The 18,135-nt window shown below is 41.4% G+C and overlaps 1 protein-coding gene across 4 annotated transcripts in view; it reads left to right on the top strand.

Moving 5' to 3' along the window:
• Positions 1-18,135, top strand: part of SASH1 (SAM and SH3 domain containing 1) — a 193,109-nt gene that overhangs the window by 115,802 nt on the left and 59,172 nt on the right. For all 4 annotated transcript variants that reach the window (XM_085310568.1, XM_085310577.1, XM_085310590.1 and 1 more), the window contains exons 3-4: positions 12,308-12,358; positions 12,477-12,526. In XM_085310568.1, the coding sequence (XP_085166694.1) occupies positions 12,308-12,358; positions 12,477-12,526 (101 nt within the window). The remainder of the gene's footprint in view (positions 1-12,307; positions 12,359-12,476; positions 12,527-18,135) is intronic.

Genomic DNA, 18,135 nt, shown 5'->3' on the forward strand with positions numbered 1-18,135 from the left:
CACTCTGTTTAGCGCTGTTAGCAAAGGTTTTGAATGTGCCTCCAAACAGCAATACTTACTGATTGCTGAGGGATCTGTTTCACAGTTTGTATATTTGAAAGRTAAGTTACAGAAATTAAAAATAATACACGGCATCATTTTTAATGTCATGATTCGATTAAATGTGGCTTCAACATAGTAATTCCTCCTTTAATTGTAAAATATGCCACTGAGTGGATAGGATGAACAAGAAGGCAAACCAGTGAGTACAGAACATGTCCAAGTTTTCTTGGAATGAGGTTTATGCACTACGAGTACGCACTGGGTCACTGAGTATGTAAAAACTACRGGTGATGGTGGGAATGCAAGCTTGAACTGCTTGAACTGCTTCATTTGTTTCTGCATTGCCGCGCTCTGTATGTCCTTCCTAAAGTCAAGCACGACCTGCAGTTTGCCGAAGAGGAAGGCTGAAGTTGCAAGTAGAAACTGGGAAACTGATTATCGTTGCCGCTTCTCGAGTAAGATAATCTAAGAACTAACTGGTGGGTATGTATTCTCACTGTGCGGAGAGAAAATGTTACGTGAAAGAACAGTTTGCAAGGTTTTACTGAGTTRCTCGTAGTTCTCTGGTGAATGGCGGTGGGTGATGATTGCAGCTGACTTGCCTGGAGCAGCGGTGGCTGTTTCATGGCTGCCTCCACAGCATGTCAAAATTAAGACTCCCTGAAACCCGCGTTAATCACTTTGCTGCTGCCTGGCAGGCAGGCCGGGGAAAAACCACCGTCCACCCCAAATGCAAGCCATGTCAGTGGAGCCTCTTGATGCGCTTTCAGCAGAGCAGCTGAGCCTCCGAAGAAGTGGCCCCGGCACTGCAGCTGCGCCACTGGAGTCGGGCCGGCAGCGAGAGCTGCTAGTTGTGTGTCTGAAGCCTGGAATTTAACCCCTCGCCAGCAGCTGTCTTGATTAGTAYCAGAGCTGTCAGATGTCACTGTTGTGCCATTACCCTTCAAAGTGACAGCTGCTGCAGCCCTAACCCGACAGAGGATGGCACTTCTGTGCCACCACTGTGGGCCATTACAGGTAACTGTCCTGCCGGTGGCAGAAGAGTTTCTCATCACCATCTTTTTGAGTTTGCATGTAAATAGCAAATCGAGAGTGTTCCTGTGGCTAATAGRTAGCGATTTCTATCATAAATGTGTGAAGTCAATAATTGCTTACTGTTATCAGAGAAATGCTTACTGAAGTGATGGAGCACCCCGGCTCAGTGTTTGCATCACCGAGACGGCTGTCTCTGGCAGATGCTTACGTGGAGCTTGTGTTTCTGCTGCGTTCGGAGAGCCTGGACTGTGGCATCGTCTTTCTAAATGCACACAATTGTGCCTAATAATTTAATGGCCTTTAATAATTATTTTTCCTTCTGACGGGAACAACCTTGCATGTCATCTGTGAGCCTGAAAGTATGGTGCAATGCATCAGAGTTGATTTGAAATTCAGTTTGATAATCATGTGATGGCCAGTGACGATGGCTTACAGAAGTAAGGGTCTGGCCCAAAGCATCTGTCAAATACAGGCTTCAAGTTCAAAGGTAAAGAGAGAATGACTAATTTAAATACTCTCTTTATCAAAGGCAATTTTTGTAGCAGGGAGGATGAATAAATACAGACTAACAATTTGTAGGCTAATCCTTTTTTTGSATTAATATGGTTAATTTGTTTTCAGTTCTCTTGCTCAAGAAATTAATTTCTCCCTCATTTTCTAGGAGACTTTGAAGTTAGCATCCAACTGTCAGCCTTCGTCTCTCTTCTGTCACCCCCTCACATTCCTGGAGTGCATTTATGCAGGCTGAGAGCAAGCAGTTCAGTGCTTGGCTCCAGGGAATGAATTCATAATATCTTAATTTTCAGGTGTTCAGTTGCACATACCTATGTAGTAAACAAAATCAGTTTGTTTTAAAATAAACATTTGTTCTGTTTTTAAGTGGTTAAGAAAAGATCAGATTTCTAAAAATGGGATAACAAAATTGAAAGGTTTCCCAGCGTCATCTGTTTCTTTACTGTTTCAAGTCTGTCTGTTTAGAAAGGAACTTGAAACAACTGCTTCTTCAAAAAGAGTTTAATGCAATCAAAAATGTGAGCACAGAGTAGAATTTTTAAAAGTCAGTTCCCCATATGCTGATACAAATTTGTCTGCTAGTAAATTTTTCAAAACCACTTCTCCTTTTTTATTCCTGCCGTTTCCACAGTCAGAGCAGCTGAAATGTTGGTCAGACCAAGTTCATATGCATAAATATGCAGAATACCTCATATTGTTATAGCTTTCTGACTGGGGTCTTCCCATGGAATAATGAACACAAGAGTCAGTAAGGGGGAACTAAACTGGATTAAAAACACTAAACTGAGATTGCAGATCAGCAGAAAATGCCTACTATGTCTAAAACACTGAGGATGAATAGAATTAAAACTAGAGCTGCATGGCTTTCACCTCCAAAGGCCTGAGTTCAGGATTTCTGCTTTCTTTTAGGTTGTAGTGGAAGTTTTAACCTCTGAAAGAGAAGAAAATTGCAGTTTAACTGTGAGCTGGAAAGCAAGAATCCCATTTTGTACAAATGTTTCAAGTTTTGAAATAATAATTCTGCATCAGAATAGTAATGCGGCTGTTTCTGTTCTTTCTATGACAAGATTCAAAAATGGTAGATGTGCATGAGAGCATAGCATCATGGTTAGAGTACTTGCCATGACAAGACATGTAGAGTACTTGCCATGTAGAGACAATGTGGTTCTGATCTTCGCTTAGCTTGATTCTGTATTACAGAGTTCTGCAACCTCTTTTTTTCTCCTTTCCCTTCCACTGGACTCTTTTACTCCTTTAAAAATTAAAAAGAGAAATCTATTTCTTGAGCAGTGGAAAACTAGCTTTCAGAAATTCTGTGCTGGATAGAAAAAAGTTTCAAGTCTAGTAGATTTTCTTGAATTAAGGTTTTAGCAGTTGCATTCCAAAAGGCACGATTTCCCATTTAAAAGGGAAATATCTATACATGCATCTATACATACAATTCCAGGTTTTCCATTAAAAAAAAAAAAAATCTGTAGGTACGGACTTCCCTGGAGGTAGATGAGGCCAAGAACAGGTCCTCAGCTCTAAAGATTGTGGCCTCATAGCAGCGTGACTATGCAGCTCCTCTACGTGCCGGCAACACRCAGCCCGAAGTGTAGCAGTCGTACAGTTAAGTTTGGTTTCCAGTTTCTCATGAATCGATGCTTTTCTTTCACCACCCACAACTCTGTAGAACTCTGAATTTTGGTTTGCCCAGCAGAGRTAAAGGATCCAACAGTCAGGATTTGGATCACTTCCAAATATTCAAGCATTTTTGAGTCTCTATAATGTGGGGTGTCTCAAATAAGTGATGCAGCCAAAACAGTCTCATTTTACTGCAGTAGGCAGTCTGTGTATTAGAGTGACCAGACGATGGAAGTTTCTAATGTAAGATTCGTTTCAGGTTATTAGCTGGTCATAAATAAATTTTAAAAAGTTRGGGAAGAACCTTTAAACTAAAATATTCTTTGTTTTCTATGAGATAAGTTAAGTAATTTTTTATAGATCTTATTTTGTCCAAAATCGGTACCCTGTGCTTTTCCAGAAAAAAAATGTATCTTGCRTTATTTTCTTCTTGAAACATAAGAGACTTGAAGAGACGCAGATGCATCATGCATCTGTGCTAACACAGAAACAGCTTTGTAATTTTTTTAATGAATAACTCTTTCTTCTGATTTACCTACTCATGAATTTCACCAGCTATAGTAATTCAAGACTTAAAGGAGGCAACTGTAGTATCTGTTCTGCTACGGATCCTCTACATAATTCAGTGGTAATTTATTTTTTGACAGAACACAAAGTGAAATCAAAGTAGAGGTGTGCAATGTTAGCTAGCATATCATGAAGTYAGTCAGTATACTTGTAAAAATGCACCAGTATTACAGTAAGAAGCAGTTTCTCAAGAATCCATGTGATTCCAGTGTATTGATTGATTCAGCTTGCACGCTTATATTCATTTGCCATATAGATCAGCTGAAATTTCACGTGCTGGAAGTATGGATGTTGGCTTGTAGGCACACAAATATATTATCAATACAAATACAGTTTACAGTGGACCTATGTTAGCCATTGTTTTCATAGTAGGTCTGTTTGAAAGGATTTATAGCACAGCTGTAGAGGTTTCCTTGAGGCATTGGTCTTAGCCTGGGATTCTCTTCTTCTTTCCTTGCCAGTGTTCAGAAAGAAAATGTCTTCCGTTTYTCTTGAAAATACAGAAGAGAAACTGGGAAAGTGGTGAATATGCTTAATGCAAATGTAATAGTTTTGTGTATATGAAAATGCAAAGTCAGTAAGTTTTGCAAAGTGTTTCACAAAAGGAAGCTGAGAGCGTAACTTATCCCAAGGAATTGATACTCTGAATTTGAAGAGCAAATAAAAATTGATCAGACTGTTTATTTCCAGGAAGAAGTTTGGAATATTCTGACATGGCTTTAAAAAGAGGAGCTGCTCGTGATTCTCTTAGCCTTATGTGTGATGCTGTTAGTGTTTCACTCTTAAACTACTGTCCCTGTAGATAGCGGAAAGTAAGTTCTGGAGTGCGTTTGTGTTCTCCAGCAGACGCTGAATTCCTCGGCCGCTGTGAGGTTATCCGTTCAGCTTCRGTGCCCGGCTCCCCGGGGACACACCAGGCGTGGAGCATGCTGGCCACCGCTGGCACGGGTTGGCCCTCGGCGGCACGGGGAGCGGTGCCCTGGCGCTGCCCTGGGCAGTTCTCGCCCCGCGAGCTGGGACTCAGGCGAGCGCAGGGCTCTTCGGCACGGGTAGGAGTCACGAGTGGGTGCCGAAGAGCAGCCTGTGCTTAGCTGACCGGACCGTTCCTACTCAGGGCAGAAGGACGCTAAAAYGAAGGTTTGGGGGGAGCGGGTCTTTGTTTTTTTTTTTTTATTATTATTATTATTTATTTATTTCTCTCACTTGAATTGCATCATCTTCCCACAAGCCAAAATGCTTTTCTCCAGGGAGAGTGCAAGCTCTTCCTCACCTCCGATATCAGCTCCGTGCACAAGAACAGCCCCTTGCCTTTGGTAGTATCTGGTAATACTTTATCTCCCGCTGTCCTCACCTGTTTCACCACTTGAGCCCTCTGCGCCTTAGCACTCGCACGTTCTTGCTCTAATTTTTGTCTTCCTTCTGAMACATCACAATTCTTTCCAATATCCTGAACACCCTCACTATTTCAAGTCCTTCCTGCAAAAAAAAATCTTTCATTTTGTTTTCCATTGTTATTTCTCCTCATAAGAATGGTTTTGACCTTGTGTTTGCAGCGAAAGGTTCGCTGTTAATGCTGACATCTGTTAGAGTTTTGCTTTAAAATGACAACTTACTGGTGTAAATTAACCTGCGAAAGCTCTAGKGTAGATGCAGTTATGCCAGCACAAGAGCACTTAGCTATTTTATCATTTGGGTAATGGGTAAAAATATATCAGTCAAAGWCCTGCTGTGTCCCAGTCACAGCTGTATGCCTTTATGTTAATGCATGCTTTAAGCACAGAGACAGCTACTGTATTTTTGGGCCTTCTTCCTCTTGTTTGGGAAATTGCTCAGAATGTGTTTGATTTTCTCACTGTAGAATGCCACATTCTTGTATTGACTTTCTTTTCTCTRAAGGTTTTTGCCATTTTTTTTGTCTCTGTTCTGGACTTTTGCTGGATTCAGACCCTATATGGTGCGTGTGAATTTATGAGTTAGTGCTGTGTGGTTTTTCAGTGTTGCAGAGCTTTACAAATGCTGCTGTTCCTGTGTGATTGTTGATGAATTACATTTTCCAAAATCACGGTGGAATGTTTTTCAGCCCCTGTGGCTTCCAAACTGAGTGATAAGTGCAATGTGTTAGAGATTAAAAAAAGAAAACTTGTTTTTTTATTGTTGGCAGAGGGGAGAATGTCAAACACTTCTCTGAGTGGCGTGTTACCTTCAATAGATTCCAACAGTTGTATCAAGCTGAGAGAGGCATGATTTTTTCTATGCCTAATACTAARAGCAGACAGCAGAGTATTGTAACAGTGTGGCCCTTCTGAAGCTGCATTTCATCAGYAGCTAAGCTAAGCATTTGCCTGTGTCTGTGTTGATGTATGAGGCAACTACAGAGTAGTTGGACTGTTACTTCATGTGTAAAAGAAGTATTTACTTGCTTGAAATCCCGCGTTTTAACCATTCCTCCCCCGCCGCGCGTTTCCGTGGYGCAGAGTTTCACTGCTGCTGCAGAACGTAGCGTTCAGGCTGTGTCCGCTCTGGGTGCAGCGCGCGGGGGTAACGGAGCAGGGAGCCTCCGCTCTTCTACCGAGATGGCTAAAACGATGGTCCAGGGGCCACAGTCAGAGCAGGACTTGTACTAATCTGAACCGTCAGAAGCTCACCGAGCTGGATAATTCCCTCCTAACGCTCGCTGAGGTGGTAGCCACAGGGATAAGGGGGACAAGTCTTTTTTATTTCTTTCCTTTGGTGGGTGACCCCCCAGCTAGTGATTCGTAGGCAGTTCCCGTTAAACACCTGGGTACCTGTGCTGTCTCCACAGAAAGGCTTGTCTCAACCTCCTSCGGGCCCTCTGCAAGCGCTGAAATACGACGCCTGCCTGATGGAGGACTCTAGGCAGAGTAATGGGTTTCAAAGTCAGATGAACTGCTAGAGACCTTCAGCGCTCTGGCTATCTTTCAGATACAACTTTGTTTAATCATTCCAGAAGCTAGGCTAGAACAAGCAGTGCGTGTTCAGAACAAGTAGGGAAAAGGTTTGGGGGAAGAGACTGCCATAGTTTCCTTGCAGAAATTTTCCAGTGTAGCTGTCTTATTTATATCTGCTGAAATGGACTTATGGATTTATTTATAAATGTAGGAGTATTTTAGCCATTTCCTTTCCCAGTGGTTTCCTACTGCATTTTCCCAGCAGCCATCTAGGTCCCACTTTGCAGAGTTTCTGTCAGCCCAGGGAGATGAATCCTGTCTTAGCATCTGCACAGGGGTGTTTGAATTTATAATTCCAATAGGTACAACTCCTGTAGCAGAAACTGTCAAGAGCTGCATGCTTTTTTCATAATTATAAGGGATTCATTCAATGAAAAAAATGTACTAAATTGACTACATTACAGKGTCAGGCAGAAATGAACCCTACTATTCAGGTAATCAGAGTATGAGGTGCCCCTTGTGAAAATGAGTGAGTCTTTCTTTGGTTTCCTAGGTCTCCCTTTGGAGGCTTTTCTCAGCTGTCCTTATTCATTTCACTATTAGAACAGTAACATCTTGAGATATACAGGGATTTTTCTGCCTATTATATTCTCTATAGGCTTAGTTCACACATGATTGTAAAACTGTTTTCAAGATTTTTACAGAAATGGTAGTGTACAAACAAACCCACATAAACAAAACCCACATTATTTAGTAATCTGAAATTATTTGAAAGAAAATATATCTAAATTATTCAATAAATCACTTAGTAAGCAGCATACTAAGTAAGCAGCATACTAAGTAAACAGAAAAGCTATCTGTGAGGGAAGCTTCTTTCTTGAGCCCCGAGGCGAGCAAGGCTTGAGGCACAAGCCACAAATCTTGCTTGTTAAGTTTACAAAACGCATTTTCTTTAAAAATGAGAGATTTGTGAAAAGCACTCTGCTGACTCATACTTCTGCAAGGGAACATCTGAGACTAGACAATTTAATTCAGTAGCTGCTTTCTGCAGTATCCAAATTGCCGTAAGGCTGGTGATCCTGAGCAGACCTGAAACAACATAATGCAACACCTGCCCGTCCGCACTCCCTTTCTGTAGCTTCTGGATCAGAGCTGCAGCCAGGACTCACATCCTTATCCCACAGCCATCACTGTGATTGCAGAACCCCTTCTGGAGAAGACGGGAAGGAAGCAGGACTTCTAAGAATATGGCTTTAAAGCTGAGATAATAAAATTCTTTTCCAAGTTAAGATAGTTTCCAATCAGCAGTGTATGACCTGATGGAGAAATCAGTAGTTCAAATTCTATGGCTTCACTCTGCTGGATATTAGAGTCACTGATTGTACCAGCTCCCTCTGGCCATAAAATCACTATGCGAGATTCAGTGCCGCGCTAACCTTGGACCTGAMGGTGGGAGCTGGGCAAGCCAGTGTTAAACCACTGTTTGGCTTCTCCCCTACRGACTACACTGGGGGCTGGATGTAATTTATGAATATCTCCATTTATCTGAGATCTCTGGATCTTGGTTGCTATGATCTAAAGAGTACATCAGATGTGTAGTATGCATTGATAGTGTCTGCATAGGACAGTGACTCTTTCAGGAAGGGCCTCTTAAATCCAGAAATCATGCAAGTAAATCGGACGCTGTGGGAACACCAGATTTATTCACATAGCTTAAGGAGTGTGTACGGTGAGTCGGATGTTTTCTGGAATATGCAGTCAATCAGGTACTTCCTCAGAATCACTGGATTTCTTGCACCCCAGTGCATAGCGTGTAATTGGCATGAATGTCTAGTACACCTTAGGCAAGCTGGAAGGATGCACAGAGCAGGCAGTCATCTAGGGCAGCAGACTGCTAGGACTGCAAATACCTATAGCTCTGTCACCTGCTTTGTCTACATCAGCGTCCTGGAAATGCAGGCTAGGGAAGGCTGTTACTGCAGTGGCTGCTTCTATAAGCCCAGGCTCTCCCGTATTTCCTTTTTAAAAGATTTGCTTCAGAAAAGTGGAGAGATGTACTTTCCATAAACTAGTCTTTGAAAATATTTTTTGAAAAGATGTTATAGTATACTTGAGAGCATGCCAGTCATATAAGGTTTTCTTAAGTTTCCAGAATTAGCCTGTGGTAGAAAAAGGCCCTAAGCCTGCTGGATTTAAGTCAGTCAGCACAACATGAGGATTTTCCTGTGAGGTCTGGAACCTATGTAAATAGAATAGGCAGAGAAAATGTCTGTGATCTGTACTATAAGTCCATGCCAGAAGTTCTATGGAGAGCAGTATTTCCCTAACACCCTCAGTTTCTTGTCTAAATAGCAAAAATATCATTCTTTTGGAAATGTAGGCAGGGATTAATCACAGTGATACAGGATTATCAGGTGTTTTGCATTCCAACACAGCAAAGTACAGCTGTAGAAGCAAGAATAGGAGACTTGTCCTTGTTGCTGCCCTCCACTGTCATCTTGAGCATATAAAACTGCTCCTGTTTTAAGAGTGGGCTTTATAGTAAATGAGACAAAAGAAAACAAATACAGTCAACCTTCTTCAGGGTTTTTATTACACAGGGCACAGCTGCTTATTCCTCTGAATAGTTTTAGACCGAAAGAAATAACCTCCTACCTAATTGCACTTTCAGTCTACATCTTTAAAAGCAACTCACTTGAGCAAAATAGTTCTGTAAAGTGTTGGGAACCTGCATATCTTGTAAATGATAATTTCTAAAAACAGAACAGTTTTATAAAGTGTTTGCAGCAGGCAGCTTTTTCAGGCAACAAATAATCAAAAAGTGGAATATTTATTACTGAGAAGTTGCAATCTCAAGATGGGTTGGGCACACAGTGGGTTCTCCTGGCTGACTACATGACTACATGATAGCTGATAAAATGTTCCTTTTCTCCTCCATGTAACGGTGTGTGGACAGCACTCATGAATGCGATATTTGGCATGCGGACTTTTTGTTTCCCACCCTACTTGTTGACTGTGAGGCCAGGGTGGGAGAGTGCAGGAGAAAGGCTTGCAGTGCTGTGTCTGCAGTCCCTTCCAGGTGACAAATCGTTTCAGCTTCTCTTCTGACAAAGCTGATGGAGAAGGGAAGAGAGAATCATACATTTAAATTATGTAAAATGGTAACAGTGAATGACAGAGAAAAAGAACCGAAAAGATCTACTGTGCCTGTTTCCAAATAGCTGATTTCCCCTCCCTTATCTGTGGACATCCGTGGGATTTCCCTGGGTTCAGTCCAGCTTCTGCTTGACTGTGGGAAGGGTCCTGGTGGCCCTGACAGTAAATTAATTTGGTTCCCTTTGCATACTGACTTCGACTCAAAGACCTCTGTTCCCTTTTTATGCTATAAAACCAGACACCCAGATTATGGCTGGGCAAAATCCTTGAGTTGGGCTATGACCCTGTGACAGTCGTGACCGTATCATAACAAATATGTGGCAGCGAGCCATTCTGTGCACTCCTGGCTGCTGCTGCCAGTGTAGACTCCTCTCTATTCTAGATTTTGTAGATCTTCCTGGGAGTGTTAATCCAATACCACTTCGTGGCAGTTGGTGCTAATTTCCCGTTTAGTATTAAAAGGGTAAATTTTCAGAAAATTGTATCTAATTTTCTTTTTGTATTAAATCTTAAGACTGTTTTGCCAGCCTTTCTGTAGACGAAGGGCATAGGAAGTACAATTTCATAGAGATAAGAGATTTACATGTAGGCTGAGGAATGCGTGAACAAAAAGACCTCCAGTATTGAGAAATAAATCCATGTCATTTCCTTTTTCGGGGGGAAGTGTATAGGCTACTGTGGTTGCTTATTCAGCTATGGTGGCCCCTTTGGTTACGGTACCAACTGTGCAACAACTTCCCTAGGGGTTAAACTGGCTGAGAATAAGTAGGTTCCTCTATTGTTTCACATGCAGATGAAGTAGTAAGCTGTAGTTTCAGTACTGACAAATAACTACAGTTTGTTTCTTCCTTCTAATCAGAATTTTCCCCGCTGACTTCAGCTGGACTTAATAGGTGCCTTTAAGTGGTTGGCTTACAATCTTAAATTAGATACTGTAAGTAGGACTCATCTAACTTGAGGCACCTAAAACCAGTCAGGTGAATTGTTCTGTAAAAATTCTTGTCTCTCTTATTGACTAAAAAGGGAGTCTAGATGACCARTTCAGGAGTAGATGGTTACCTTTTAGACATTTAAAGTAAGGTGGTGTGTATTCCTTCCTGCTGACAAATTTCTGCTTGCTGAAATCTATCACTAATACCATTTCACTGTTTTCAGCCTAGAGAATGCCTATTTAATGCTGAATTTTTCCTGTGTATTCCTCTTTAAAGTAATTTTTGGGAAATACCACTTAAATACCACTTCTACATTATCYAAAAATTTTGTGCTGATCTAATATAATTTTTGCTCCTGCTTGTATCTTTTTTTCAATCTGCAGCAGTATCAGCAATACAAACATCTGCATGAAAAAAAATCTTGTTGCTAATTRTGCTTGCTCCAAAGGATGTTTTAGTATGCATGAAACTAAACCAAATAGCAACAAAGTGTTTTAATGAAAAAAGTAGAAATAAAGTATGAATCTTGCAGCTGTACTTATTAATGATATACTGTAAGAAAAACTATGATGATAATTTTCACTCAGCCACCAGATTTCTAAAAGCCACTTTTGATTTTACTCCTTTCAGAAACAACAACTTGTGAATGTTTTTCTGGGTGCATCATTAGTGCAGCAACTGGTACCTACAACACCTGCACTTTGTTCCCAGCTCACTGTCACTGGGCAACACCCTTAACCCTGTGCTGTGGAAAATGGTTGTCTGTATCTAGAAGTGAACCTAGTTGGCACTATCTGTGTGACTTAGAAGGTAGTGAGCGAAAAATACCAATTTTATTCTTAGTTATTATCTAGCATATGTTCTTTATTAAATAATGCCTTCAAATTTGAAACTTGCTAGTTCCTTGCTGATCCATCAAAATATCTGTAACTAAAGTTTGTTGTAAATTCTGTATTGCAACCGCCAGTGGCAAGAAAGTTGGGAAATGTCACATAAGATGCAGGATCACAATCTACTCTACCCAACTGAATTTAATTAACCTCATGCAGTCTGTTGACAGAAATGGATCCTGAGCTTTAGCTTTTTGCCCCATGTTTACCAGCAGTTTGGAACCCTGTGTAAGACACAGAGACATCAAGTGATTTAACAAAACACTATAAAAAAACACATAAGACGAAGAATTATGAAATATTGAAAAAACTGAATGCCCTCTTCCATGAACATCTACTAAACATTGATCTTTTTATGAAAATAATTCATTTCTCTTTTATTTAATTTTGAAGCATTTCTATGTAGCAACCTTACAACGTGCTATATTCTGCAGGAATGAGAATGGTATTTAGTTTTACTGGAGTATTTCAGAATTTCTCTGAAAGTAGTTCCTTCTGGAGAGGTTAATGTATCCCATTTGAAAAGTTTTCAAGTAGTCCAAGGTTCTGTTACCCTGTTTCTTTCCTCTTCTGTCCTTCCAATTTCTTCTTTCTAGTGTTTTGATATTTCATTAACCTGACATCTGTTCTGTTTTAGGAGAAACCTGATGCCAGCCCCACATCTCTACAGCTGCGGTCCCAGATTGAGGTAAGCACTGTGATTTTGATCATTTTTTGTTTGTTTGTTTTTTAATTCATTACTATGCATAAATTGGGCAAAGGCTGCTCTTGTGTTTGCTCTCACTGCTGTATGTCTTGTCTTGCAGGAGTCACTTGGCCTCAGTAGTGCTGCGTCAACACCTGACACTGAAAGAAAGTAAGTGAAGGCACAGTGGGTGATAAAAGATGTAGGGGAAATTTGATACTTTTTTTTTCATAGAGTAAATTTATTTTTGATTGATTTGATGTTTCAGGATTCCAGATGCAGCTTCTATTGATGAAACCCAGTTTGGAACCTGCACCTTCTCTCTTCCTCTTTTGTTATTTTATTATTACTATTTCTTTTTTTTTTTAATCAAGGAAGTAGTTATCTTTCCTCCTCTTCTCCCCTTTGCAAGCATTTGGGATGTGCATATACTAATAAAACTGGTAGTCAGTTTTGAGGAGCATTACTGATTTCACATTCTCTGCAAATGAAACCTGCTTAAAAATAGCTTTCTGTGGCTAGACCTAAAKGCACCCAAAAAAAGATAGGCAAGGGGAAGGGAGAGTTACAAAYTTAAACCACTTTCCTCTTCCTGTGCACTCCTGGGTATTGTAACTGTGCTTTTGAAGAAGGTGCCAAGGGAATGAAGTATTTAAAAACAAGTTAAAAGGAACTTTAATTTTAGCAGTCCTTAATAAAAACCCTCTCTGTGACTGAGAGGGTTTCTGTTTACTGTCACCTCCTGCTGCAATRTGTGTGCTTGTTTTCTATGCCTCCATCCTTTGATCCTGAGATCTTGGATCCCTACTGCTAAGGGTAAYGTGCAGCAGTGCATGAAGACAACTAACACTATATTTCCAATTGCCTGTACTTTGTAATGTGGTGCCAGCTGGAATAGTTCAGAGGGTGTACATGGAATCCAGTTTTGGATGTGAGAAGCTTTAGTAAGCTTTTATAATCCCACATTTGAAGAACTTTTTGTGTAGCCATAGTTCAACATTGGACCTCAATAGGAAAGTTTTAAAAAATTGCTGCCATTGCTTTTGCTAGTTCAGTAGAACCAGTGTCACTCACTGCAGGAGTCCTAGTTCATGTGGGACCTGGGGTTCACCTCACTGAGCACTGGCCATGTAAAACTTGGATGTATTGTACAGAACAGCTGCTTAGGTGTTTCATGTAGGAGTTTATGAAAGGTGATTAATGCCAAAGATCTTGGAAAGTGATAGATTATTTTTTAGAGGTGCCTTGTCTCTCTTCATCARTCACAGTGAAAGTACTGATGACCAGCTTGAGATTGATACTCATTTTCAAACAGCTTAAGACAGATGAGGTGAATTCTAGTTTGGGCATCATCACTGCYCCCACTTTACATGCTGTTAACAGAGAAAGCCTCAGTGGCCTAGAATTTAGAAGTGGTGCTTCAGACATTGAAAAATCTGCTGCATATGGAGAAGGTGTCTTCAAGGATACCTCCCTGCCTTTCATTCTAATGAAACCTTACATGCCAAGTGGATGGGGAASTTTACGGGAACTGTAGACTGGGAAGTAAGCCTCCAAGGTTCTCCTGTGATCATAATACATCTCTCAGTCTCAAAGCATTTTACCTGTGGGTGAATATCATCATCTCACTCATTTCAGGTAATGATGAGATGGAGATCTCACAGGAGGACAACATACAGTTGAGAATAGATTTCAGCTCTTACAAGTTGTAGCCAGTTTCCCAAAATGTGTCTCTGTGTAAGTATTTTACCACAAATAACTGAGTGAGGATACAGGATCTACAAAAGCATCTTCTGAGTGACAGTATTCTGAGAGCGCCTGTTTATTTTACTGAAAGAAAAATAATCTCATTATCTTAGTTCAGGTGGAAGAGGCCTGTGATTTTTCTGGACCTTTCAAGAATGAAAGTGTACTTTTTGAGGATACATTTATCAGTTGGAGCACATACGTGATCTACCCAATCAAATATATGAAACTGGCACAGAGGAAGTTGCATCAGAAWACTTGTGTAGTAAGAAACAAGGCAACATGATGCATGCTAATTTGGTAAAGGGTTGAAAATGATATCTACTTAATGCTTAATAGAAAATAATCAAAACAACAGTGCTACAGGCCCACACTTATTAATGACAGCCTGTCCCATCCATGCTAGTTTCATTCCTCTGGCTCAGAGGCATTCCCTTGTCAATTCAGCCCTGTTCTAGAGAGAGAGAATTTATAAAGTTGATCTGCAGGAACGACTTTAAATCCATCAGATATTTTTGTTCTTGTTGCTGACATGCTGAACTTGGCCTTTTGGGGGCTCAGTATTTAATGTATGGTTTTCGGCTGAATTTGCTGCCTAGGCATGCCACCAGAGACAGGAAAGCTTGTCCCTTTCGGGACAGTGCTTTTGTGGCCTCTGTGTGACAGATCTGAGGTAAGCCTTTTACAAAACTTTTCATTGGTGGAAAATTCCTGTTTGCTCAACCTGAAATTTGATGCAGATGTGCATTATTGGCTCCTATTCAGAAGCAGATTTGGGGACAGAAAGAAAGGTTGATCCCCAAAATAGCCATCCAAGTGCTTAGGTGCTGAAAATCCTGTTGAAGTCAATATGCTTCCAAAGTCTAAGTAAAAGCTTTCCCAAGAAAAAGTTACATTTCCATGTATTGAAAATACAGCCTTTTTCATGGAGTGAGCTAAGGTTGATTTCAGTATGGTGCTCTGAGTGGATTGCTGCGGGAAGTAAAAGCAGTCCTGGAAGAACTGCTTGTTGGGGCGGGGAGGAGAGTGTGAATGGCTCAGTGGAACCAGTAGTTCTTGGTAGCTTCCCTCGCCCAAAGTTGGTGTTCATGCACTCCACAGCTTACGCTACTAAGGTCTAAAGTTTTAAAATAACACATCTGGATGGTTGTTTAATTTGACAGAGTTGAGAGATTCCAGACAGAGTGAGGCTTTGAGGGAGTCTGGAAGAAGCTGTTTATTTTAACCTATTTTTGTTTTTCTGTGGTGCCCAATTGAAGAGAAAGACTGACAGGCCCCACTGTACACCGCAGTGAAAACACATCAGCCTTGAAGCTATGTGGTAGGAAAAAATCCAATTCATGTGGACATGCAGTTTATGTGCAGTCTTGCCTTAAGTCCTGCTAACCATGCTGCCAGGTCATTATTATTTCCATCTGTTCAAAGCCAGTGTGAAATTAGTTGGTCCCCCTCAGTCCAGTAACTTGTTGGGCAGCTATCTGTCTAGTGGGTGATCCGGTGTAACATACAGAGCAGCCATGCTATCTGGAGGCAGGCAAAAGGGGTTAAATGAGCCTGGAGACAGAGTTGGTTGTCACTTCAAGTAAGTGTCCTTCCAGAAGGCATTTRGAGCAATATTACTTTCCTCTGTTGCTGACAACACTGCTGCTGTTCAGTAGCTGGAACTTTTAAAAAGACTGACTGTACGTATGGACCTACTCTGTACATCACGTATGTCCTACCAAAAAAGTTTTTTGTTGGATTGATTGTAATAAGCAGAGAAAAAAAATCACTGTAGCAAAGGCCTCTAAGATTTACATGAAGTTGTGTGGAGGATAACACCAAGGATACTGATGTGGCCTCAAAAGCTATCAGTAAACAGCAGGAAACAAAGTCGTATTTGTTCACTTTTTCAGCTCACAATTGCTCTGAGTTTTTGGCCATACTAGTGTTCCTGCTGTAAACTGAAACAGTTGGGCAGGCTTCCTAGTCGTATAATACTCAGCAAATAACTCAAAACATGTAACAACTTGTCTGAAACTTTTTTCTCATAATAGTAAATTTCATTCCTCTCTGCCATTCCAAAGTTCCCTTCTCTTTTTAAATTGCACTCTTATCAGATGTTGTGCTAGTGTAATTTTGCAGATTCTCAGTGTGTCTTCAGCAGAGTGGCAACAACATCTTTATCTGTAACAGTGATATTTTTAATTTTGAACACAGATCTCCCCAGAACTGCGAGTGCTCCTATACAGCCACACTGACTCCTGGGTTTGCTAGAAGAATGGTCAATGTAACAAATACCCAGTGAATGTGTTCTCAGTAGTTATTATTGCTCCTTTGTCCCCATAACAAGTTGATCCAGGGATGTAGTGTAGATACAATTCCTATTATTTCTAACTGATGGCAACACCCCAAGGATGTTTACTCAAGCAGGAGATGGAGCAGAGTTTTCTCATAATTGTAAACAGAGTATTTAAAACAATGTAATCCAACTTTTAGCCTGTTTGCAGTTCCCGTTTTGAGCAGTCAAGTCTACATGACAGACTGATGAGCTCTACATGTTTGCCAGGAAATCCAGGTTAAACTCGGTCCCCTGAACTCAGGCTTCTGCATCCTGGCGCTCATCCTGTTTTTAGAAGAACTGGGGATGTTGCAGAGGGGAAGTTGTGTGTTTTATCTCCTGGGAGATAGATCTGTTTGCTGTCACTGGCTGGTCACTGCTGGCTTCTGGGCAAGTTTCAARTGGGATGTATCAGAGAACTGCCAGGAAAGAGAGGAGAGAGTGGGCGACCCAAGAACACTGCATACAGATAGGATGAGGTACAATCACTCCTGTATGCTCATTTTTTTTCCTCTGCAGCTGCAAGAGAAAGGAAGGACAAAAAACAACTCATGGAGTGACAGTTGTGGATGTATCTGGCATTTCACAGGCATTCCCATCACCTTTGCATGCCAGTGGATGTTATGAATTGCCACATCCTATGTGAATTGCTTGCTGTTTCTTAAACTGTACCACTCAAAACGCATTGCTGACCAAATAAATGGTTATAGTTCATATTAAACACACACCACAGTCCAACCTGGTGGACTTCTCAGGCAGCACAGCACATTTTAAGCATTGTCTATCCAGTGATTCTCAAGACCCGAATGCAAGACTCTCCCAGCATAGGGAGCAGAGCAGAAACAGGCTTGTCGGGCAGAACATGCTGGGGAGCACGCTGTGCAGTGCAGCATTGCGCGGGGGCCTTGCCTGCCAGCGTAGGGGAGCTCCTGCGCCCCCCGCAGCTGTGTGCTGAACTCCTGCTTCAGCTGTTCACGGGAGGGAACGTCTTTCTCATGCTCTCTGCGTGCCGCATGCACGTCTTAACGCTGAGCTCCTCGCAAGTTGAATTCATACGGTTTGGGCCGGTCGGTGATTGCGTGTTACGACTGGTAGAGGAGGAGTTGTAGGGTGCCTCAGTAGCKAGGGCTTTCTCTGAGGCTGCGAGCAGACAGCCAGCGAAGCCACAGCAAAAGCAGGTATCTGCATGCTTTGTCGTTGCCGTAGGAGAAACTATTGATCGAATCTATTCTTAAAGGTTTGCTGCAATGGATATGCTGTGGTAAAGCCAGTCACCGTCCTGTGGTATAAGCTTGAACTCCAAATCAGCCTAAGGCAGGGAGAATGCCTGCAGTTCAGTGTTTCCATTTTCCAGTTGTTTTTTTTTTTTTTTTTTTTTTTTTTTAGTGAAAACAGCAGTGTCCTAAAAAAAAGAAAGAAAAGAACAAAAAAAGAAAGGCTTTCATTTTGCAAAAGAGTTCATGCAGGCCTAAATTCTGGCCCCTTTGATATGCTGATCTCCTGACTTTTGCCAGTAATTTTTGACAACAGATTTCCTAATCCTCTTCCTCTGAAGCCTGTGGACTGCAGGTCAAGCCTTGAATGCAGGAGGTCGTTAAATCATTACTCCAGGTCTTGGGTGTGAGGGCTTCAGTTCTGTCATATTTGATTCTGGCAGCTTGTCAGGGCGCTGAAATTAACTGTGGCAGCTCTCTGCGAGCTCGTCCGCAAGGAA

The sequence above is a fragment of the Rhea americana genome, unplaced genomic scaffold, assembly GCF_003343005.1.
Source record: "Rhea americana isolate MKP2758 unplaced genomic scaffold, rheAme1 scaffold_108, whole genome shotgun sequence".
In the NCBI taxonomy this organism is placed as follows: domain Eukaryota; kingdom Metazoa; phylum Chordata; class Aves; order Rheiformes; family Rheidae; genus Rhea; species Rhea americana.